This window comes from Periophthalmus magnuspinnatus, chromosome 7 (genome assembly GCF_009829125.3).
Source record: "Periophthalmus magnuspinnatus isolate fPerMag1 chromosome 7, fPerMag1.2.pri, whole genome shotgun sequence".
In the NCBI taxonomy this organism is placed as follows: domain Eukaryota; kingdom Metazoa; phylum Chordata; class Actinopteri; order Gobiiformes; family Gobiidae; genus Periophthalmus; species Periophthalmus magnuspinnatus.
The window spans coordinates 9799647-9824193 of NC_047132.1; the positions used below are offsets into that span (position 1 = coordinate 9799647).

Below are 24547 nucleotides of genomic sequence, written 5' to 3' on the forward strand. Positions count from 1 at the left end.
ATTCACAGAAAAAATTATTGTATTTTCGAGTCAGGGAAACACCTGTAATGATTAAACGCTAAATGGATCTGTTTAAAGTCATACCATGAAACAATCCAGGCAAAGCAATATTATTATTATTACACAACATATTATTAAAGCAACCTAGTTTTGTATTATCATTAAGCTGTTTCATCATCCAGTTTTATGGTTTTTAAGTTTTAGTACAGCTGTAGTACTTTTTTGTTTTGGTCCTGGTTGAAATCTATTTAAGAATTGACATAATTTTGACACAGATTTAGTTGGAATTACACAAACGTGATCCTTTTCACAATAGTCGATTTAGCTGGTTATGCAGTACGGTATCTTTAATCTGACTCATGTCTTTCAATTGGTTTTTGACACAATGATTTTAGTTTTGAACTGAGTAGGATTCGCTCAAAATGGTTCAAATTCCACAAAAAATATAGTATTGCAGTTGACATCCAAGCATCAAGCCGTCTCATTGGTCAACTAAAATATAGAGATTTTCATTTTTGTTTAGAGGAAATGTTTTGTGTGTGTGTTAATTGAATTTGCTTTGCTCAAAATAGTTCAAATCACACCCAAACTACTATATTATAACTGCAATGGTCAACACAGTTCTGTCTATTTACATTTACAAAGCAGGAACAAAACAGTGAACCAAAAACATATAAACACATAAACTTGAGTGTAATCGTCAGCACTGTTGTTTTGCCATGTTCATATCCATCCACCATCTTGTCTGTAGTTTACATATTTTGTCTGAGAAAAGCCTTGGCTTCAGACCAAATACTTCCTGGATGTTTCGTTTTCATTTGCGGTTACAGGAGTTGAAAATGATTTAAAACGTTTCTCTGTCTGTGCTGTTTGACTTATTCAAAACTAAACAGTATTTGGACACCTGGGTTCAGTCCAGCATTCTGCAATTTTGGAAGTGGTTATGTAACTTATTTTAAGAACAAAGTCTGGACCAAAAAGATACCAGCTGTAGTGTTTACTCTGCCCTTCTAAAGGAATAATTAGGGTTGTTAAAAGTATCGAAAATCAGACATGAATCGATGCTAAAACTAGTATCGAAGCTAGATACTTTTTTGAGCAGGTATCAATACTAAAAAGTCACATTAATTGGACAGAAATGAATCTTTCCTGAGTATCTTTAGAAAGATCTTGAGCTGTATCAGAACAATATAAGACACACAGACTAGTACACACACATGGACCACTATGAACCTACTGGACACTGAGGGAGTACACAGATATAAGACACATGGGAATAGAAAAGAAAATACTACCATTTAAGGTTGAAAATCACATTCTCACATTCAAAGGAACACATTTTATTGTATTAGGAACAAACGGATCAACTATATCACCCCAATTAGAACACATGTTTGTGACTATATACACTTTTTGCATTTTACTTTTCCTTTCAGCTCCCCTGTTCTTGTAAATATTTTTGTTTTTACTTTTTTAATATACCAAAATGGGCAGGGACCAAAGAATATGGTACAGTAATGAAAAGTACTTTTAAGGAACTTTGAGTAAAAATGTTTGCTCCATGCGTGTGCAAAAATAGAAAAGCCCATGTGTAAAAGAGATAGATACTGTATTTGAACTGGAAGGAATGTGTCTGTACAATATGTGTTCTTTCCAATAAAAAATGACTGAAAATGCTTAAAAAAAAAAAAAAAAAAAAGAAAGAAAATCACATATTATTATCTAAAGAAAGAGTGTTTTATTATCATTGTGGTATCAGAATCAGTATAGAGTCTTTTCCTTAGTATCGAAATCAAGTATCATGACATCACTACTACTAATGATAATAATAATCACTTCATTGTACTGTTCTTTGGAGTAACTTGAAAGTACTTAAAGAGTGAAAGAGAGTTTTGAGTGCTCAGTTTGCTCAGTGGGAATAGTATTGACGGTGATGTAATTAAGTCTGGAACCCGTTTTGCACGTAAAAGCTTGCGTTAGCATAGTGTAAGTGCTGAAACAGCCTCTTTGTTGTAACGTTGAGTCGTTCTGTTGATTGGCCTATGACAGGACAGAGGAGAACAGTTGAATAAGCATCACTCACCAACATGTAACGTTCCAGGTTAGTTGAGTTTGGAGTGACAGTTGTACACTAGTTTCAGCTTCCCATTCTACGCAACACACTGTGGACTTTTTCCCCATTGAAAAGACATGATATTTTGGTGTTGTTGTTAATCGCTATGGCAATGGTCCTCGTTTTTCATCATTCTGAAATCCATGGATAGAGGTGGAAGAACTACTTGAAGTTTTGTTGTTTAAGTAAAAGTGGAGATGCTGGAAAAAAGCAAAAAACACCAAGTAAAAGCATCAAATAAAAAAAAAACTTAAGTAAAAGTATTAAAGTACTCATTTAAAATCCTCAAACAATAATAGAAAATACTTTTACTTTCAGTCCTGTTCAAAAATGTAGTGGAGTAGAAAGTACAGTTCAAATGTAGTGAAGTAAAAGTATCCTCTTTAAAACTTAAAGTACAGATACCTAAAAATATGTACAGTGCTTTACTACTTACACTACCTCCACTGCCCATGTACTTCATAGTATTCATAGTAGAATGGAAAGCAATGGAATAGTTACTCACAGTTACTCTTTTGTTTCCACATTAGTGTAAATTAGAAAAAGCCTATTAATTATTACTAATCTTGCTTGAAATGAATAATAAACGTATTTACACATCAGTAGCTTCTTCTGTCTGGTTTCCGTATCAAATTCCTGTTCCAATCCCGCGTGTACTTGCTTTATATCTCTGCTTAAAAGGCAGGAATATTTACACAAACCGGCCTTTGTATACAAACCCATTTTTGCTGGTTTAAACTCCCTCTGAATCCACATCATTGTAACTCATGTAGATATTTTCTTTTACATTGTAAGTACAAATCTGAGAGCGTGTTGGATTACTGGCCTTGTTACTTCCTCACACCTGCGTCCTTGAGTTCTTGGCTCAAATAATCCTTCTCCAAAGATACAAAACCAAATAATTTCCTTTCAACTGAAAGTCCCATAGGTTACAATAAATGCTCGTTAATCTAGTTCCCTATTCAGTTTTAGAGCCAAGTGGACGATTAGCAGTGAAGTCACTCTCCTGGTTAGCTAGTATTTAAAAGTGCTGTGTTTGATTTTTTTTTTTTTTTTTTATTATTATTATTTTATTTATTTATTTATTTTATTTTATCTTATTTTATTTTGTATTTTATTTTATTTATTTAGTTTTTTCCCTTGTATTTGAGCAAAATGTTTCTCTCCCCAGTACTGACATATTGTGTAAACAGCTCTTGAGGTCAAAATATGTCCTCTGTGTACTGTCTGCATCTAATTATAGAGCGTTTTTGATTTCCTACAATCAGGAAGTACATTTAGCATGCTAGTCCTTGGAAAGCATGGTGAAATTAAGAATGCTATCACGCTATTTTCTGATCTATGATGTTTCCTCGTCACAAACATATCTGGAGCTGAGTTCTTCTCTCAAACTGAAAACACTCTGTTCCACTTTGTGATGTCATGTGGTGATACAGGAAGTGCTCCACTGTGTTTTTAAACTCTATAGACCTTCACTAGAATCATTTGGATCATTTCAGCTCTGGAAATGCCAATCTGTGCTGAACTAAAGGTTAAATGTAGCTTGAAAAGTACCACTTGATGACATCACAAGGTGGAACAGAGCATTTTGAGCTTTGGACAGACTAATACAAACATGTGTGAATGACGCAAAACACAACTCTAGGTATGTTTTTGAGGAGGTAACAGCATTATAACATGACTTAAAGCTCACAGGAATCTTTTTTTTTTTTTTGTAATATAGAACCTTTAAAATGAACTAGCTCTGTTTTTCATGTTTTTAAGATATAGCGCCTTTAACATCACTTTATTTGACTTTTCCTCCATGTTGAAATATTACAAACATGTTCTGGTCATATTAAACAAAGTGACTGGCCATCACATGAACAGAGTCTTTAACAATTCTCAAACAGGACTAAACTGGACCCTCTGAAAACCTGCCCGTCTGTGATTTACTCTGACATTATATAACCATTTTGGGTGACCTTTGGGGGGCTTGTGTTGGTCTTTTATTTTCCTCGTTCACAATGGGCCACAAATGCGCTTCCATAAATGGGAAGAGAGCGTCTCTACATACCGTTTACATTTCACTGCAGACGCTCGGAGCTTACACGTGCATTCCATAGGCCTGCTATCGACGCAAGTCCACAACTGAAAACGTTTATAATTTAATGTTTTAAAGGTGGATTATGGAACTTTTCTGTTGCAGGGTCAGCGTCTGTTGTTCCCATAGAGATGTTATAGCTTTGCCTAGAATGTTGCACAGCATTAGCATTAGCATTAGCGCAGGCGTTTTGAGCTGAATACATTTTTACTTAAAGTTATAAAGGTGCACTACGTAACTTTTCTGGTGCAGAGTGTTTGTTGACATAGAGATGTTACAGCATGGCCTAGAATGTTCCACAGCATTGGCATTAGTGTTAGCATAGTTAGCATAGGAGTCTCAAACTGAATACATTTTAATTTCATGTTTTAAAGGTGAAATATGAAACTTTTCTGATGCAGATTCAGGGTCTGTTGTTCGCCTAGAGTTTGTATTACAGCTTTGCCCAGAATGTTCCAAAGTACAGCATTATACTCGTCTGTCTTCCATTCAATTACAGGTGTTTAATTGCTAAAAGAAAGTACCTTGAATGACACGCCTCTCTACAGATCTGACTTGTAACTTGTAAGCCTGGTGGTGTCAGCTGCTTGTATTCACTCATACATTAGTTTTCTGACGCATTTTAATATTCCAGGGAAAACAATGACATATTCTCCGGAAAAGATAATGGCAAAGGAAGGGCATCTGGTGTAAATGCAGGTCTTTGTGTAAGAGCGTAAAGAGAGTAAATATTTAACTTTCTGCTACCACCAGATCTGAACCAGGTCTAAAACAGGACTAAACCAGGTCTTTTAAAATAAATGTAATTTCTAAAATCTAAATAATTACATTTTTAATCAGCTTTTTTATGACTATTTTCTTTATTATAAACAATACACTTGTTTTTTTGCTTCAAACTGTATCTTCAAAACAACATTATTAATATTTCAATAATCTGCCCACCTCAACCAAAATGTTGTAAGGAATAAGAAAAAATGCTACAGATTTGTGAATATAAATTGATGAATTTAGAACTGATGAAGACAAAGAAAGGGTCTGAATGTTAAAGACACAATATGTAACTTTTTAGCCAGAAGTAGACTCAAATAAAAGCATGTTTTGTTTAGTTTTTGTTTTTTTTCATTTTGGTTGTATTTATTGCTCTGAACAACTTATAAAAACATGAGTCCTTACTCTGAACACGCTTGCATCTCCACAAACCTGACTCTAATTTGACCTGAGGAGGGCCTTCTCTTGCTTGTCTCCATGGAAATATTGCACCTTTGGCTATAATATTCCACATTATGGCATAAAACATAGCCGGAAATAGACTAAAATAAAAGCTAAATAGTTTTTGATTGTTTGTTTGTTTGTTTTATGTATAAAAGCTCTAGTCCTTTCTCTGAACATGCTTGCATCTCCACAAACTTGACTCTCATGTGACTTGGATTAGGACCTTCTCCTGCTTGCTTCCATGGAAATATTGTTCCTTTGGCTATAATATTCCACAGTATGGCATAAAACTTAGCCAGAAATAGACTAAAATAAAATAAAATAAAACCTTTTTTTTTTTTTTTTTTTTTTTTTGGTTGTGTTTCTTGCACTGAAAAACGTATAAAAGCTCGAGTACTGTCCCTGAACATGCTTGCATCTCCACAAACCTGACTCTCATTTGACCTGGATTAGGACCTTCTCCTGCTTGTCTCCATGGAAACATTATTCCTTTGGCTATAACACTCCACAGTATGGCATAAAACATCTATCTCTACGGAAAATATTCTGAAGTATGGTCTTAACGTTTCTATTTTTCTGTGGAGTCCATAAAGTCCCACACTGCACCTTTAGTAATGACTTCTCCTGTCGTGTTTGTTGACGTGCGCGTTTGACGTCACCACATTTTGGCGTAGAGCTGAGAGGCTCCTGTTGTCACCCAGAGGAATGTTTCGCTCAGTTTAAACTTGTGTCAGTGTTGTGGAATGCGGTCCGTGGTGTTTAGGGTCGTCGGCCCCCAGCGGAGTCTGTGAGATTCCTCTGTCCTGACGCTCGACAATAAAAACAACTGTTTCCGCAGATACCGCACGACCCCTGTTTGTTTACTCGCCCTGAGCCTGTGAAGTGTGCGTGCTGTGTGAGTGGAGAGGCAGAGGGTCGGCTGACACGGGGCAATATAACACACACATGCACCACAGGGACGACAAAAGTGCTGATTTTATTTTATTTTTACAATTATTCTATATGTTTTGCAGCTGTAAAACCCCTCACCACACACTTTATACACTTTTCTTAGAGGGGCATTAACATTTCCTCACATTTCTCTCTTGTTTAATTGATAATACTGACTGAGGCGTACTTCACAGTTCCTCTGACCGTGCCTCTTCGTCCTGGCGCCGAACGGTGAACCGCAATATTGTGAGGGACAACTGTATTTGTATAAACATGGAGGCAGTAGATCTTGCCCATCCCTAAGTACAAACATGATGAGAACTTGAAAGATACTGGCATCCTGGTTAGATTTCTTTTGAGATATTTCTTAAAGGGCCAGTATCACGCTATTTTCTGATCTTTTATAATATTGTTTCCTCATCACAAACAGACCTGGAGTTGTGTTTTGTTTCATTCGCACATGTTTAACGCACAAAACCAGCCAAATAATCAAAATATCACAGTTCAAATCAAGATTAACAACATAAACGTGTCATTTGAACTCATTTTTGGCAGTGTATTGTAGTCTGAAGTAAGTATTTGTGCAGAGTGGAAGTGGCTCAGTTGCTGACAGATTCAACAATAAAACTGAAACAATAGCTCCGACCCCTCGTAATGGGGCGACCCCGGTGCCCCAATGATGTAACGTGCGTTTACTCACAGGAAGTAGCGCTCTTCCCTCCTCTGTTTTTAAAATGGATGATGATGTCACCTACGCCGCAGAATTCCCCCACTTTTCCTGTTTGTCCCTGAATATTCCTCCGATCCGTCGCTTTGTCCTTGTCCCTCCATCTGACAGGAAGTGGTCAAGGTTTTCCTCTAACATCACAAACAACTTAAGAGATAGTTTTTCAGTTTTGGTTTTGGTGTCGTTGAGATTACGTACTGGGGGTGACAGTGGATGTTGTGCGTTAAACGTGTGTGGATGAAACAAAACACAACTGCAGGTCTGTTTGTGATGAGGAAACATTATAACAGATCAGAAAATGACATAATATGGGCCCTTTAAGTCCTCAAAATGGAGTCTTTGATCGGAAAACGTCATGCAAATAGGAAGATGTTAATCCATTTGAACAAAAACTAGCAACAGTTCAAATAAAAAAATACTCTACAATATTAACATGGTAGTATTTTGAACTTTCTACCATGTTGTACTGTTGTTTCGTGATTTAAAAAAAAAGTTAAACACATAATTTATTTCATTTCAAACTCCTGGCCGTTGGGAACATTTTGGCATAAAAAAGTGTAGAAATTTTAGATGTTTACAATGTTTTTAAAAGTAGTTAAATATACAATTCTATCCCAAATTAGAGCAAGATTGGTTTAGTAAAATGATTAAAAGCTAATTATCCTTCCCTAATAAATTATAATCTGGATTACTTGGTCTAATTCCAGGTTATACTCCAGTTTGAAAAGTTGTTTTGTTGTTGAATATTTTATGAATGCAATGGATTATAAGAACCAAAAAGAAGAAGAGACCAAGATTCATCCATTAACTCAAAGGTTGGCGGTTGTATATTTTGTTTTTGGACACTTGACTCACTTTGCTTGTGAGTTGGTGTGATCGTAATTGAGAAGTGAATTCGTAAAGCACCAAATTGTAATGTGTTCTATGATTTAGTTTCAGATTATTTGAACACTTTGGGATTAACTTGTGTGTGTGTTGTGTTTGCAGGGTCAGGCGAGGCGGAGGAAGAACATGACGGAGTTTTTGGGGGACGCGAACATCCCGACCCCTGACGCTCTGGGGCAGGGGGGGCAGATAGGGGGGTCTCTGTCGCTGCCCCCTGGACCTGTCGGACCTGTGGGACCTGACACATGGAAGAACAGAGCAGCCAGTCGCTTCAGCGGCTTCTTCAGCTCCAACGCAGGAGTAGGGCCGTTCGGAAAGGTGAACTAAAGTTACTCAAGTATAAACAGGAATGGACCAGGACTGGACCAGGACTGGACCAGGACTAAACCTGGGCTAAACACTGGGCTAAACCTGGGCTAAACCTGGGCTAAACCTGGGCTAAACCTGGGCTAAACCTGGGCTAAACCTGGAATAAACCTGGGCTAAACCTGGGCTAAACCTGGGCTAAACCTGGAATAAACCTGGGCTAAACCTGGGCTAAACCTGGGCTAAACCTGGACTAAACCTGGGCTGAACCTGGACTAAATCTGGACTAAACCTGGACTAAAATAAATAAAACCGTTCTCTCTTGTAAAGACAATCAAGCTAAATGTCTACAGATATAGATAAAATCCATGTTTAGACCTGCACTAAACGTGTGCTAAACCCAGACCAAAACCCGGACTATAACCCGGACTATAACCCGGACTATAACCCGGACTATAACCCGGACTAAAACCCGGACTATAAACCTGGACTAAAGCCTGGACTAAAGCCTGGACTAAACCTGGACTAAACCTGGACTAAACCTGGACTAAACTTGGACTAAATACAGGCAAAACCCCGACTAAACCTCGACTAAACCCGGATTAAACCCGGACTAAATACAGGCAAAACCAGTACTGTTTAAAACGGAACTTGGACTTAAAAGCTCATGTAACATTCTGCTAGCACCTCCAGTAAAAGCATCGCCTACCACAGTTTACAAAACCAGGACTAACTGTTGAAAACTGGGCTTAATAGGTGAACTTAAAGACTCGACATGGCAGATTCAAAGGTTTGAAAGCAGCACTAAATCACATCTATACTCTTCTTATTCCTATGTTTAAACCAGGTCTAAACCAGGTCTAAACCAGGACTAAACCAGGGATAACTCAAGTCCTAACTACCCATACACCACCACCAGAATAAACCAGCGCACCACAGTTTACAGAGCGCTGCAGTGGGGACATGTTATCTGTCCAGACTTGTCTCATTAAGAGTGCATTAAAAGACAAACACCACTGTAGCAACAGCAGCAGAAGAGAGAGGAATGGTGGCAGATGGGACGAGGGAGAGGGGCACGAGGGAGGAGGGAGAGGAGCAGATGGGAGGAGGACGAGGTGCAAATGGGATGGGAGGAGGAAGGAGGGGCAGGAGGGAATGGGGCAGGAAGACAGAAGTCCCTTAGCAGCTCTGAGGTAATTTCCTCTTGGAGTCTCCTGACCTGTCGGCTCACATACTTTCCGTTCACTCAACTATTTAGCACAAAGAGAAAATCCTACAGGAAAATCTAAAATACCCTGATGCTAAATTCTAAAACTGAATGTAAAATGGTGGTAAATCTGCCATGGGACAAAGATGTTTCTGCCATTTTCAGTCCCAGACTAAAGCAGTAGCTCAGTTTGTCCTGTTTGTCCACTGATCTGAAGGTTGCCGGTTCGAATCCCGCTCTCGACATAAACTCCGACAGCTCTCCTGATGATTTTCATCAGGAGAGCTGTCGGATCCGCTGACCCACAGGTTGGTGGTCCAATTCCAGGGCAATACACTTAACCCCCCTCACCCATGATCATATATAGAAAGTTTTGTCACATTTTTGCTCTGCGTTAAAAGTAGATTGTAACAAAAGTATTAACAGTGTATTTTCGTCTATGCGATATTGATGTGTTTCAGTGAAAGAAATGACAACCTCTTTTGTTTCTATGGTGTTTAATTGAGTTGGAAGCAGGAAAATTTAATATCTCTTGTGTGCAGATTTTGTCATTTGCGTTGCTAAATATAGGGCAGTAATGAACCTCTAATTTGAATTGATCAGTTTCAACATTTATGGATTTGTGGACACAGACTAAAAACTAGCAGCACCGCCCAAAGCTCTATTATCCTGCAGCAGACTGAGTGTGTTGAATATACAGAGCGTGAATTAGCCTCTTCAGTGCGTCACATAGAGCACACGGCCCAAACACACGTCTATTATGTTTCTGTGGAGAGGTCGGGGCCGGAGCAGAGCCAGATGTCAAATGGAGCCGGTCCCTGTCACTCACCTGTCACTCGTCTCTATTCAAACACAGAGGAGCCCCAAACACCCAAGGGCCCACAGCTCAACCCGGTTATAAACACAGACCGCCGCTCTGGAACCATGTTACTTTGATTTATGAGTGTCCTTTCAGATGTAATTTGACAGTGCGTTTACTCATGTGTTGTTACGAAAGTGGTTGATTGGGCAAATTGAAAGTAGTGAAGAGTAGTAGTAGGATAAGTAGTAGTGGTAGCGGTAGAGGTAGTAGAGAAGTAGAAGTAGTAGTTGTAGTTGTAGTTGTAGTAGCAGTAGTAGAGAATAAGTAATAGTGGTTGTAGTTGGTGGTAGTTGTAGAGAGGTGATAGTATTAGTAGTAGTAGTAGTAGTTGTTGTTGTTGTAGTAGCAGTTGTAGTTGTAGTAGTAGTTGTTGTAGTAGTAGTAGTACAGAAGTGGTAGTAGTTGTATTAGTTGTAGTTATAGTAGTAGTAGTAGTATTACTTGTAGTAGAAGTAGAGAAGTTGTATTTGTTGTAGTTGTAGTAGTAGTAGTACAGAAGTGGTAGGAGTTGTAGTAGTAGTAGTTCTTGTAGTAGAAGTAGAGAAGTTGTAGGAGTTGTAGTTGTAGTAGTAGTAGTACTTGTAGTAGAAGTAGAGAAGTTGTAGGTGTTGTAGTTGTAGTAGTAGTAGTACTTGTAGTAGAAGTAGAGAAGTTGTAGGTGTTGTAGTTGTAGTAGTAGAGAAGTGGAAGTTTGTTTTTTGTTTTTTTAGTAATATATTTGTTATACCTGTTGTTGTTGTTGTTGTTGTTGTTGTTGTTGTTGTTGTTGTTGTTGTTGTTGTTGTATTTATGTTGAATATTTGGCCACTCTTTCCTGTGAAAATATTTATTAGTGTCTTGTTAATTCTATCATATTGATCAGCCATGTCTAAAATGCATTGTTTTGCTGCAGTAGTTAAAAAGCAAAGGGAACTACATAGACCATGATCCTTTGCTGTTTCATGTACATATAAGTACACATGAGTAGACAGCAGTAGAATAGAAGAAACAGATATGTGGATGAACTAGAAGTGTCCTGAAAACACATTTGTCTGGCTAGTTTCAAAGTAAGTCGAATATATACAATACCATGATCAAAACTGGAACTACATTCGTAACTAAACTTGGAATAAACCAGGACTGAACCAGGACTAAACCAGGACTAAACCAGGACTAAACCAGGACTAAACCAGGACTAAACCAGGACTAAACCAGGACTAAACCAGGACTAAACCAGGACTAAACCAGGCCTAGAAAAAGCCCCAAACCAGGTCCACATCAAGACTAAACTGATCTCAGACTTTGACAAATGTGAATGCACCAATAGTTACATCTCCACATTGTATTTTACTGCACAAACTGTACCACTTGCATTTTTAAGTTGATTTTGTCATACCACTGCCCTTAAGGCTGATGTATGCGCAGCCCCCCCCCACTTATGGCCCTTCTATTGTCACCACGGCCTCAAAGCACAAAGCTCATTTTCATAACCGCATTACGTCTGTCACACTTAACAAAAGTGTGGACCGCGTTTTACCCGTGGATTCAATATTTCAGACGACAACCTGATCTACATGCAAATCCAGTGTAGTGTCCAGACAGTGTACACACAAAGAACATCAGAGTTTTTTTATTTTATTTATTTTTATTTATACAAGAACAATTAGAGCACTCAGACTCTCCTTTTCATGGGCTCCCTGTTCAAATATGTTTAAGTCTATCCAAGTCTAACAGTACCGTGTGATTGTGGTGCAGTTCTAACCTCATGTTACAAAGTTTATTTCAGTATTTTCTGGAGACTGAAATCTAAACACAAGTGTATATTTTGTGTTTGTTTCAGGAGGTGGACCGCGTGGAGCAGCTACAGAACAAGCTCCACTCGTACTCTGTGTTTGGTTTGCCCAAAGTCCCTCGTCAGCTGGCCTTTCACCAGGACTCATGGGAGGAGGAGGAGCAGGAGACGGAGCTCAGCCTGGAGGACAGCTGGCAGATGCTGCTCGACCAGCCAGAGGTACACAACGCAACACAACACAACACAACGCAACACAAGGCAACACAACACAACACAACACAACGCAACACAACGCAACACATAATTAGACAAGCTACTACTAAAAACGAATGCAATCTGAGACACAAAAGGAGTTAATGGTTAGTTAGTTCTTTAAAGTCACACTATGTAATTTTTCTAGTGGAGGGTCCTGTCTCCATGGAGATGTTATTGTTTTGCCCTAACATGTTCTACAGTATGGCATTAAACATCATATGCAGTCTGAGACACATAAGGAGTTAATGGTTAGTTAGTTCTTTAAAGATATGCTATTTAACTTTTCTAGTCAAGAAAAGGGTCCTGTCTCCATGGAGATGTTATTGTTTTGCCTAAAATGTTTCACAGTATGGCATTAAACATCAAATGTAATCTGCAACGCAAAAGGAGTTAATAGTTGGTTCATTAGCTGCAGTATGGCATTAAATATCAAATGTGACGCAAAAGGAGTTAATAGTTGGATTTCTAAGGTGCACTTTGTCTCCACGGAGATCTTACCTTAGAATATTCGACAATATGGCTTTAAACCTAAAATGTAATCTGTCCCAAACTGTAGAACTCTAACAGATTGATATGTGTAGCCCTCAGAATAATGTTCCACTGTATGGCATTAAATATAAAATGTAATTTGAGACACAGAAGCAGTTAATAATTAGTTCACTAAAGATGCACCATGTAACTTTCCAACACGACATGGAGATGTTATTGTTTTGCAATATGGTATAAAACGTATCTGTTTTCATGGAGACAAGCGGCAATCGAGACCAAGTCAAATTACAGGTCAGGTATTTACGAGCAATAAAAACTGTGTAATAAATAAATAAATAAATAAACGAGTAAATGCCATACAGATAAGTCTAATGCCACACTGGGGAACCCCCTCCACATAGAGCACTTTTAAGCACTAACAAGAAAGTGTTTTATTAGATATTTTTTTTTCCTCATCTGAAGGTCAAAGGGTCATAATCTATTGCATTTACACTTGAGTTGAGATTCATATTGGAGCTTAGAGTACAGTGTGATTAATATAAGTTACACTTTAGACATTTTGGACATTGTGAGTTCTGTTAAGTTTTAAATTTAATAAAAATGTCTGCCTCTATGTACCAGATGTAGAAAATTGAGTTATATGTAAAATCTGACTTCATTATATTTTATACATTTTAAGATGTATAAATGTAACTTATTTATTGTTATTATTTAGTTTCGTCCTCTTTACTTCCACTTTAATACTATTATTTGAAAGTATGGGTAGACTGTATATATAAATGGACATAGCTAACCTGCTAGCTGTGTCGTTCCCAATAGGAAGTGATCATGGGCACACTTCCGGCTCCATCGACTTTCGCTCTAATTCACTTTACATTGGGAAAAATTGTCACCCCTCTCTAGTCCACGTCTTTACACAGTCTGTGATACTCTTTCTTGGATACAGTATATGATTTCTTGACCCACCACTGTTAGAATCTCATAATTTTCTAGACGGCTCTTTGTTGAACATCCTGGTCTTTTTCTCACATCTGGCTGATTTCCCAGAATGCCGTTTGGTCAGTGTTTTACGGTGCACTGACATCAGGACTCATAAATTCCTGTGTACTGTAGATTATAAATGTTCTGAACAGACAGCAGTGTATGTTCTGACTGCTCTACACTCTCACCTCCTTTGGTTAGATAACACTGAGGGCCATAGCTGGATTTTTAACTGGCTGTATTCAGTTACAAAAGTCAAGTGGATTTTAAGTGGTTAAAAACTTAAAAAAAAGTCTATCCTGACAGGGCAAGAAAAGTACTAGTAAATAAAAAACTCAAAAAGTCATCCAGTCACCCAATTTAAACGGCAATTTTCAAACTTATTTTTTACTTTATACATCGGGATAACTCTAAATCGATGCACGCAGACATCAGAGCAAACACAGCTAAAGTGTCTTGCCTAAGGACACAATGGCAGTATGTGTTACGAGTAGCAGGGATTGTGTATCTTTATTTATATCATAGAATTTGATACTGATACGGAGTGTTTCTGTTTTTAGACACTGACGCGGAGGCAGTTCCACCAGCAGGAGGCGATATGGGAGCTGCTTCACACTGAGGTCACCTACATCAAAAAGCTCAGAGTCATCACTGATGTAAGTTTAATTATAATAATTATAAACTGACTTGTGTCTGAGTAAAACATTACAAAGGATGTGACAATCTACAAAAAAATCACTGTGTGTTTGTAGGGACACTGATGGAGTAGCGATTGTTGTAGTAGGAGTGGCAGTGGTAGTAGTTGTAGGAGGAGTAGTAGCAGTAGCAGTAGTAGTAGTTTTCATTTGAACACGTTTACCTTGTATCTGAGGGTAGCAGGAGTAGTAGTAGTTGGAGGAGGAGGAGGCAGAGTAGCAGGAGAGACACTAATAGTAGTAGTAGTAGCAGCAGTAGAAGTAGTTTTCATTTAAACACATTTACCTAATCTCTGGAGGCACAGATATGCCATGTTTATTAAATTCTACAAATCCTCCCTTTAATTTAGTTTTGTAAAGCCAAAAACAGTTTCCCTACAGGCTTTACAGAAGTAGTTAATTCTAACAGCTGGTGTTCTCACAATACTAACTTTTCAAACTGTATTTCAACACGAAGGAATAGACTTGATACTAAATACCAGTTCCACTACCAAGATGACAATAGAAACACTCTTTCTTTAGACAATCAAATGTGATTTTCAACATTAAATAGTAGTACTTTCTCTTCTATTCCCATGTGTCTTATATCAGTGTAATCCCTCAGTGTCCAGTAGGTTCATAGTGGTCCATGGGTGTATACTAGTCTGTGTGTCTTATACTTGTGAAAGATACAGCTCAAGATTATTTTAAAGATATGCAGGAAAGGTTCATTACTGTCCTGTGAATGTGACTTTTTTAGTATCGATACCAGCTCAAATGAGTATCTAGATTCAGTACTAGTTTTTGTATCGATTCATATCTGATTTCATTCTAAATCCGTCGCTGTTTATATTTCAGCTGTTCCTGTGCGGGCTGCTGAACCTGCAGGAGAGCGGGCTTCTCACAGAAGTGGAGCCCACCAAACTGTTCAGTAACATCCAGGAGATCGTACGGCTCCACAGCGCCCTCTGGAGCCAGGTCATGGTGCCTGTGCTGGAGAAGGCCAGACAGAACCGCGAAATGTTGGACCCCACAGAACTGCAAGAGGGATTTAAGACGGTGCGTTTAAAGTAGATTAAAGTGGTGCTCTCCAGGCTTTTCATAAGTGCCACCTACGTACATACACATTTTGTTTTCTGAGTATCGCCTGGATCTAAATCAAGTATAAAACAGGACTAAAATTATTATCATTATTATTATTCTAATGCCTAAAAATACGAGTGTAGTCGATAAGAAGTTACATGAAATAAACAGTAAACTTGTATCTGCGAATAAGATACTGGGAGTTCTTATGTAGATCACAGCTGAGTAGTCCTGTTATGATAAATACTATATCAACTCATCATTCAGTAAATGAAACTGGAACTATATTTTTTGGGGGGTCGTGTATACATTTTCTGTTATTTTGGCTGTGTGATAAGATTTAAGCTGTAAAACGTTGACTTAATGCCTTCAGTGACTCATTACAGATGCAAACTAATGACTAAAGTGTTTCATTCTGTTGTTTATTTATTGCAGCTCATGATTTTTTAACAGTATTTTAGATTTAGAGTAGTTTTTGTGGTGTTAATCTGCTCTTGGGTTCTTATTTCAGTGGCATAAATTTGTTTCAATATTATCGTTTATCGTCTGTATTTACTTCACCCAGATATCAAACTTCAAAATGTGTTATCGCGACAGGTCTGTAGATTAGTTAAACTGAAAACCAAGGTCCGTAGAGGGCAGATATGTGCAGGAAATAGAATGGAAAAAGTCCAGGTTTGCTGTATTTATGCTGTGTTTCTGCTCACGTCAGACTCTTCATCAGGCCTAAGCTAAACACTTGTATCTGTGTGTTTGCAGTTCGGGCCTCGGTTCCAGCCGTACATTCGTTACTGCATGGAGGAGGAGGCTTGTATGGAGTACATGCGCTCACTGCTCAGGGACAACGAGCTCTTCAGGACCTACGTCACGGTATGAATGCTTCTTGTTTACATTTTCTATTATTTTTGCATCTTTAACTTTATAAGAGCTATTTGACTTGTAGTTAGAATTGGAAGTTGGAATTTCTTTTGGGAAAATTAATCTCACTTTTGTTTAGATCTATTTAACTATGAAAAAAAAGAAAGCAACAAACCAATTTCCAGTTAAAGTGCATATGCCGTGTGTTTCTTAATGTTATTTTGTTTAGACATAGTTCCTGTGGTTATTATTTATCATAGTTTTATAGAGTCAAGCGTCAGTTTGGGAAGAAAAGTTTAGGAAAAAAATAGAAAATTATACGAAGTAGCATTTCCTATACATTTTTATGACAGATTGCACTTGCCTTTAACAAATAAAAGCGTGTGTCAGTTATTTTAAACTCTGTAAATAATAACTATCATGTAAATCAGAAGAGATTTTGTCCCTGTTTCCAGTTTGGTTGCTAGGTTACAGTTATGGAAAGGTCAAACTAGAAATTATTCGCTTTAATGATTCAGATGTGCTGTGTCCTGACGTATTTTCTCTGTGTTTGTGTTTCCACAGTGGGCAGAGACACATAAACAGTGTAACCGTCTGAAGCTGGCCGACATGTTAGCCAAACCTCACCAGAGACTGACCAAGTACCCCCTCCTCCTGAAGAGCATCCTCAAGAAGACGGACGAGCCCCCTGCACGCGACATCGTCAACAACATGGTAAAACACGTATATCACCACACTTTTGTTTTTGTTTGACTTATTTTATACATATGTCGTTATTACTATTAATTACCATGAAATAATAATTGCTATTTCAGTGGTTACAAAGCTGTATCTATGCTGTAGGTTTTATTTATTCACTAAAAGTACTTTCCATGTAATTAAAGTTTTTTTTAATCCTGTATCTAAATAATTTTTTTTTTTTTTTTTTTTTTTGCCAGAAGTAGGCTAATATAAAGGCTTTTTTTTTTTTTTTGCATTTATGACTTTATTGAGCTGGGGTGATCTTTGTCTCCATGGAAATGCTGTAATATTCCACAGTATTGCATGAAACTTATCTCCGTGTAGAATGTTCCAATGTATGGTTTTAAAATTATGTGGTGTTGCTTTAATGTTAAATAAAATGGTAGCGTTAACTCCTTCATGAATAAGTAATAAAAAGTATTATTATTATTATTATTATTATTATTATTATTAATAATAATAATAATAATAATAATAATAATAATAATAATAATAATAATAATAATAATAATAATAATAATAAAACATTGAAATAAATTGAATTGAAAAAAAATTGAATAGATTTTAGATTTTTCACAATAAAAATATTTGTACAGAAATTGCGGGTTTGACGCTGCATTATGACTAACTTATCTCTGTGTTTGAAGGTGGCCACAGTGGAAGGCTTCATAAACGGCGTAGACTCTCAAATGCGACAGCGGCAAGAGCAACAGAAGCTGGCCACGATCTCGGCGCGCATCGACTCATACGAGGCTGTAGAGGGCAGCAGCGAGGAGGTCGAGAAGGTGAGCCGCGTGACCTCAACACATGGTCGAAAAGTGAACGTAAAAATGCGTAGTTGAATTGAACCTTAACGGTTTATGGTTTCAGATATTGAAAGATTACAACCGCTTCGACCTGATGACTCCGATGAAAGGGACGTCATCGGAGGAGACGAGGCAGCTTCACCTGGAGGGGGCGCTGCGCATGAAGGAGGGCAAGGACAGCAGGGTAAGACAAAACAAAAACAAAAAATACACAATGATTTCATGGCATTTTTAGATGGTAACTTCATAGAAAAATGCATCAGTCAGGGTTATAATGTTGTTTCCTCTCTCTGTTCCACCTTGTGATGTCATCATGTGGTAATACAGGAAGTGCTCCACTGTGTTTTTAAACTTCACACACCTTCACTAGCATCATTTGGATCATTTCAGCCCTGGAATTAGCAATCAGTACTGAATAAAAGATGAAAAAATGTAGCTGTTAACTTGAAAACTACCACTTCATCATCATAAGGTGAAACAGAGCATTTTGACCTTTGGAGATGCATGTGTGAATGAAACAAAACACAACTCCAGGTATGTTTTTGATGAGGTAAAAGCATTATAGCGTGACTTAAAGCTCACAAGAGTCAATTTTGGGTAATAAACAAACTGTAACCAATTGTTTTCTTGTAAGATTCATGAAAACCTTTTGTCGTGTCAGCCCTGAGTCACATGATCTTGTCTTCATAACCTTTACTCCACATCTCTGTTATTAAATAAAATGGCTGACTGAGTTGAATAGTGACTGATTATGCAACAACTGTTCTAAAACCTGTTGTATTTCCCTGTTAGATGGAGGTGTATTGCTTCCTGTTCACTGACCTGCTCCTCATCACCAAACCAGTCAAACGGGTGGAGAAAGTGAAAATCATCCGACAGCCTCTGCTCATTCACAACGTGGTGTGTAAAGAGCTCAAAGACCCCGGTGAGTGTTTATATGTGCAAACCCCCTTTTATAGCAACGATAATGGGAAAACGACATAAATAATAAATGTGTAAAAATGAAGAATGGGGCTCGAAAACATTCTCATAGTTACAAAAAGATAATAATTATTAAAACAGAGAAGCTACTCACACATGTTTGAGTATTCTGCATCTCCAAAGCTCAAAATGCTTTGTTCCACCTTGTGATGTCATGAGGTGGTTTTCAAGTTAACAGCTCCTTCGACCCTTTCTTTACAGTAATATGGATCCCTTAAAATTAAATAGTACATCTTTTAAATTAAGGAAAGTCCTCAAAATGTCACTTATAACATAGATCCGATTTAGTTTAGTTAGAGTTTAATTTGGATTGTTAATTTCTACGGCAACAGTGCTAATTTTTTATCACTCTGAAACCAACAGATGTGACTGATGGGCTCTGTACCGCCATATTGAATTTAAACAGTAAATTTGAATAAACTTTTCTTTCTACATTTTGTTTTGAATGCCTCATGTGTTGTTTCCTCAGGCTCCTTTATCCTCATCTACCTCAACGAGTTCAAAAGTGCAGTGGCAGCATACACATTCCAAGCCAACAGCGCCACCCAGGGGAGAAGCTGGATCGATGCAATCTGCAATGTCCAGGTTAGAAAGCACATACCAAGTTTTAATACCATAGCTGAACTGTTAAAATAGTTAGTTTAAAGCTATGGTATGTAACGTTTTAGCCAAAATAAAATGTTTTTTGGTTGTTTTCGTTGGGCTGAAAAACATCATAATAATAACATCATCATAACTTCATATATTAATAATAAATGTGTCTGTAAATGTGTTCTGTAGAACCAGTTGCAGAGGCTGCGCAGTGAGGAGGTGGTCCGGCAGCAGAACAGGGTGAAGACCACCACAACTGAGGAAGAGGAGGAAGAGGAAGAGGAGAGCAGCAACTCCACAGCCAGCTCTCCCAGTCTGACGCACAAGCAGAACTCAAGGTAAACTAGAATATGTTACACATGTCAGCAGGTCTTTTACAATAACACATTTTGAACTGCGATAAATTAACATAAATATCATATATAATAAGCAATACTGATGAAATAGAGCTACAGCTGTAATCCCACCTCCCACAGATGAATGCTGTCATTCTGTCCTTGGGCAAGACACTCGACCCATCTTGCCCTCAAAAACACAATATAACATTTGTAGATTTAGTTTCTATTAAGTCTACAGTTCACTTACTACAAAAACCTCACTAGTATGAATGTAAGAGTTAATAAACACTGAGCTAAGTTTTAATTGAACTTGGATAAAATGCATCGTAGTTATTCTAAAGCTTTTCTTTAGTTTAGCCATTTAAAGACACCAAAATTAAAACAAATAAAGGCCTATTAAACAAATGCTATTGCTCTGATTAATAGTTCAAATATATAGACACTCTTTTGTTTCTTGTATATGTTATGATATAGAATTTTTGCAAAGTAATAAACAAAGTACTTGGATTGGTGCCCCCTTTTTATTTATTTTTTGACAAAATTCGGTATTTTGGTCCTCATTAATTCCTCATTTTTATTTTGTTTTTATCAGCAAAAATATTACATTGATAAAAAAAATAAAAAATAATAAAAATGATAGAGCGAGGTACTCAAAATGAACAGATTTATATATACGGATGTGTTATTTTGCTGTAGTAAATTAGTAAAAATTATAATACATTTGCTGTTATGTCATACTGTTATGTGTTGATATATCTTGATCTATGTTTGTCTGTCTTGCATTAAATAAAAAATAAATATAAATAATGCATTTTTTCTCTTTTCATCTTCAGCCAATCAGACGGCTCCACTGAGACCCTGTCAGTCATGGACACTGATGAATCCTCCATTCCAAGTTTAACCTTCACTGACCTGAGCGACGAAAACCCAAAAGACCCAGGCGTTCACTCCCACCGCTCTCTACCCACAAGTCTACAAAGAGTCCTGTCCACCATCTACTCCGAGCCCGACCAGGAGGGGGAGCTAGACGACAAGCTGGACCCCCAGTGCAGGTCCCTATCCATGGACAGCGCGTACGGGACCCTCTCACCTGAATCCTTACTCAGAGAATTACAACCTCAACAAGGACAGAGCGAAGGAGAGGAGACCGAGGAGGAGGAGGTGGAGAGAGGAAACGAGGAGCTAGGGAACGAGGAAGATGAAGAGGAGGATGCGGCTTCGCTTGGATCGCAGTTGTCTGTAGTTCAGTCTGCGAAGCCGCATAGAAAACCCGCTCAACCTAAACTTCACTGCTTACAAAGACTCGCAACACTGTCTCGTTCTGAAGACAACCTTCTCCAAAAAGTCCACAACACACCAAATATTTCAAATTCAAATTCGCTAAATGTTAAAAGGCAGGACCAAAATTCCGAAATGCTACCTACACACAGCCGTAGCATGTCCGCACTGGGCCTGAGCTACATCGAGCTAATCACAAATGAACTACTTGGCCAATCTGATGATAGCTTGATCGTCAGCATGCCGTCGGAAAAGCTTTGTGCTACTTTGAGGAGAGCGGAGGCGAGACGTATGAACAGACCGTTTGCCAGCACGGGAGAGGGGTCTGATGGGTCAGACGGGGATGTGGCTCCCTCCAGTGGTGGAGAGAGGAAGTGCGAGACCGCAGGGGAGTCGGGAGAGGTGTCGTTGAAGAAAAAGAAATCTCCAGTCCAGCAGCATAAGAAGCTAACACTGGCACAACTCTATCGGATACGCACAACCATGGTCCTAAACTCCACCCTCACTGCTTCGTAAGTCATTTTGTATTTGTATTTATTCAGTGTGTTTTATGTTGCACTTTATCACCGAAGTAAGTTCCTAATTTGTGAACTGTGTTCACAAACGATGGCAATAAAAGGATTCTGATTCTGATTCTGATTTTATTTTTGTATTCGGATATTAAATGTGAGAAGTTCCAATCAAAATCTAATTCAGGAACAATCTGTAGACATTGTAATTTGGCTGTTAACTCACATGTTAAGTGCACATACTTGTCTTTAATAAATAAATGAATTGGGAAGGAAAGAATACACAATAAAGGAACTGACATTATAAAATACAGTGTTTGGATGACGTTAACGTGAAACTTTTAACTCATTTCAGTAGAGCACAGATCTTATTCAAAACTAAACAATAACTTTCTCTCAACCTTCGGACTAAAACAGGAGTTAAACAGGTTTGAGATTAAAGGACCTTATAATGTTACGGTATGACTTAAAACTCAAATTTAATATGGAAAGTATTTGTGCTACCATAGTTCAATCTAAATCTATGAGAAACATTGTTGTAGTGTTCTGTATTATTAATTAATTTCTTTCTTTCTGTTTCCAGGGAGGTATAACCACTTGTCAGCAGCCGATTTGTGGCCTGATTTGGACCATGGATGAACTGAACGTCTTGACAAAAATGCACTCTCTCTCTCTGCCCTCTCTGTCATATTTTTGCATGGGACTACAAACTCTACATTTTGTGCATTTTGAACAATAACAACTTTTTTTTTTGCTGTTGAACTGAAAAAAAAAAAAATCCTCAAAAGAAGAGAGAGGCGGGAGACACCAACTGCTTGCACTTTGAAGTAGCATTTTGGAGCTGGGACTTTTAAGGTGGACTGGAGAAATTGACTGTACAGGTGGGAAATTAAGGATAAGGAACTGGCTCCACCTTAAGAATCTTGAATCTGCTTTTTGTTAAAACCAGCACCTAGGATGTCCTCGTATTTGTACTACTCCTGATTTTGCTTAAAAGAATTATTGCACACTTGTTTTGAACTTCACAAAAAATATGTTAATATGTGAATGAATTATAATTTTGACTGAACCAAAAAAAAAGAAACCTGTGAAAATTTAAAGTCCCCCCAAAGATGAAAATACCAAAAAACAAGCTAACTTTCCCTCACCTTGTCACACGTGGCTAACCGAACACGTTGCTAGTCTTTTTGGGTTGAGGTGGCTAACATTTCAAGTTGTTTTGGTTAATTCTGTGCACTACATACACTTATACGAGCTTAAACTCACCCATAGTACCACATTGTACCGTATTCTCAAAAAGAAATTACAAAAAAGTCATATCAACATGGAATAAAAATGACTTGAATTCAGAATATCAACTTGATCTTGTAGTTTACATGTATTTACTTAAAGCTTCAGTATGTAACTTAAACAACACATTCTTACTGTGAGAGGGCTCACCACTCCACAGATCTCAACTGTAATTTGTCCCAGTGTGGACACGCGCTTGTCTCCATGGAGATTGATGAGTGCAACGCCATAGTGTGGAACATTCCAATCCAGACAAAGCGACAACGTTTTCATGAGGACAAGTAAATGACGTACCCTCCACCAGAAAAGTTACATAATGCTGCTTTAACAGGCCTATTTTGTGTAATGAGTCAGTTATTTTTTTATTATAAACTTTGTATTATTAGTGGAGTAAGGACTTGGCTATTTCCTCACTCTACGGACTGTCTCATAATTTTAATTGTATAAAAAAAAAAAAAAAAAAACATTACATTAAAGGCGCAGTACCTGATTTTTACTGCCAAAAACAGAATTAGTTCATTTTAAACAGTTTGCAGTGGTCCAAAGTTATCCCTCACTTACCTTATGCATTGAGAACACCCTAATTATTCACCATGATGAGTTTATAAGCTCTTTTCACAACTTTGCAAGACCAGAGTGGAGTTTTGCCATCACAGTAAACCAGCTAGTATGCTAACCCCACACTTCCTGATCATCAGCCAATAAAAACGGTTTCAACATCCATTTTTATGCTCAGATACATGGGGAAACAATTGAGCATGTGACCTTAAATACAAATTATTATAAATGTATTAAAACGTGTGAAAGAATAATGGCACAGTATCAAGTAAATACATTTGAATGAGTCTGAAATGTTCAAATTAAGATTAATATTCTGATTTCAAGCCATTTCTGTTCATGTAGCTATAATTATTTTTGCTGTGTGGCCAATGGACTCAAAATAAATAAGTCTATGTATTCAGTAGTTTGCTAAAAATGTGTTTAAATTTTGGATAACCTCCCAAAACGCCGTAGGTTGTCAGTTTACCTTTAGTTTTGTCTCTGTGTAATATTTATTATGCTATGACATGTTTTATATATAAGATATTGTTTATAATGTTTCTTTAATATGATTTGTACATTTTTCGTTAATGTAGTCTTAATTTTAACTTGTCGCCCGGGCAACAATGTGCTCTGAACCAAAAATCATGTGTTTCCTGTTTTGGGAATGACTTCAAAAAGTGTCTTACACAAATAAAAATGATAAAAGATATTCAAATAAGATGGAATTTTATTAATTTGTGTGTTACATTTTGTGAGCTACTATTAAGTGTAGATTTCTGAGTGCAAAAGACCATTGTACTTTGAGAATAGCCAATGGTAAATGGTCACGTTTTTAATATAATGATGGGAGACCGCTGGGAATACTAGTGGTTCTATTGCAAACTGTTGTTGTGTCTTTTGGCAAGACTTCACCCACATTGCCTAGTATGAATGTGGTGTGTGTCTGAATAAATGAATAATGCAATACAAAGAGTGGCCAACAAAGCGCTAGACAAGTCAAATATATTATTGTTATTATTAAAATGACTCTCCCT

General features: G+C 37.6%; 1 protein-coding gene across 4 annotated transcripts in view; it reads left to right on the forward strand.

Annotated features, from left to right (window-relative positions):
- Positions 1 to 24227, forward strand: part of plekhg5b (pleckstrin homology domain containing, family G (with RhoGef domain) member 5b) — a 198633-nt gene extending 174406 nt beyond the window's left edge. For all 4 annotated transcript variants that reach the window (XM_055223082.1, XM_033969005.2, XM_033969002.2 and 1 more), the window contains 13 exons: positions 8053 to 8268; positions 12145 to 12315; positions 14382 to 14477; positions 15354 to 15554; positions 16338 to 16448; positions 17001 to 17150; positions 17825 to 17962; positions 18048 to 18167; positions 18776 to 18908; positions 19434 to 19549; positions 19745 to 19893; positions 20727 to 21683; positions 22264 to 24227. In XM_055223082.1, coding sequence (XP_055079057.1) covers positions 8053 to 8268; positions 12145 to 12315; positions 14382 to 14477; positions 15354 to 15554; positions 16338 to 16448; positions 17001 to 17150; positions 17825 to 17962; positions 18048 to 18167; positions 18776 to 18908; positions 19434 to 19549; positions 19745 to 19893; positions 20727 to 21683; positions 22264 to 22273 — 2568 coding nt within the window. In that variant the 3' untranslated portion in view covers positions 22274 to 24227. The remainder of the gene's footprint in view (positions 1 to 8052; positions 8269 to 12144; positions 12316 to 14381; positions 14478 to 15353; positions 15555 to 16337; positions 16449 to 17000; positions 17151 to 17824; positions 17963 to 18047; positions 18168 to 18775; positions 18909 to 19433; positions 19550 to 19744; positions 19894 to 20726; positions 21684 to 22263) is intronic.
- Positions 24228 to 24547: the final 320 nt, after the last annotated feature.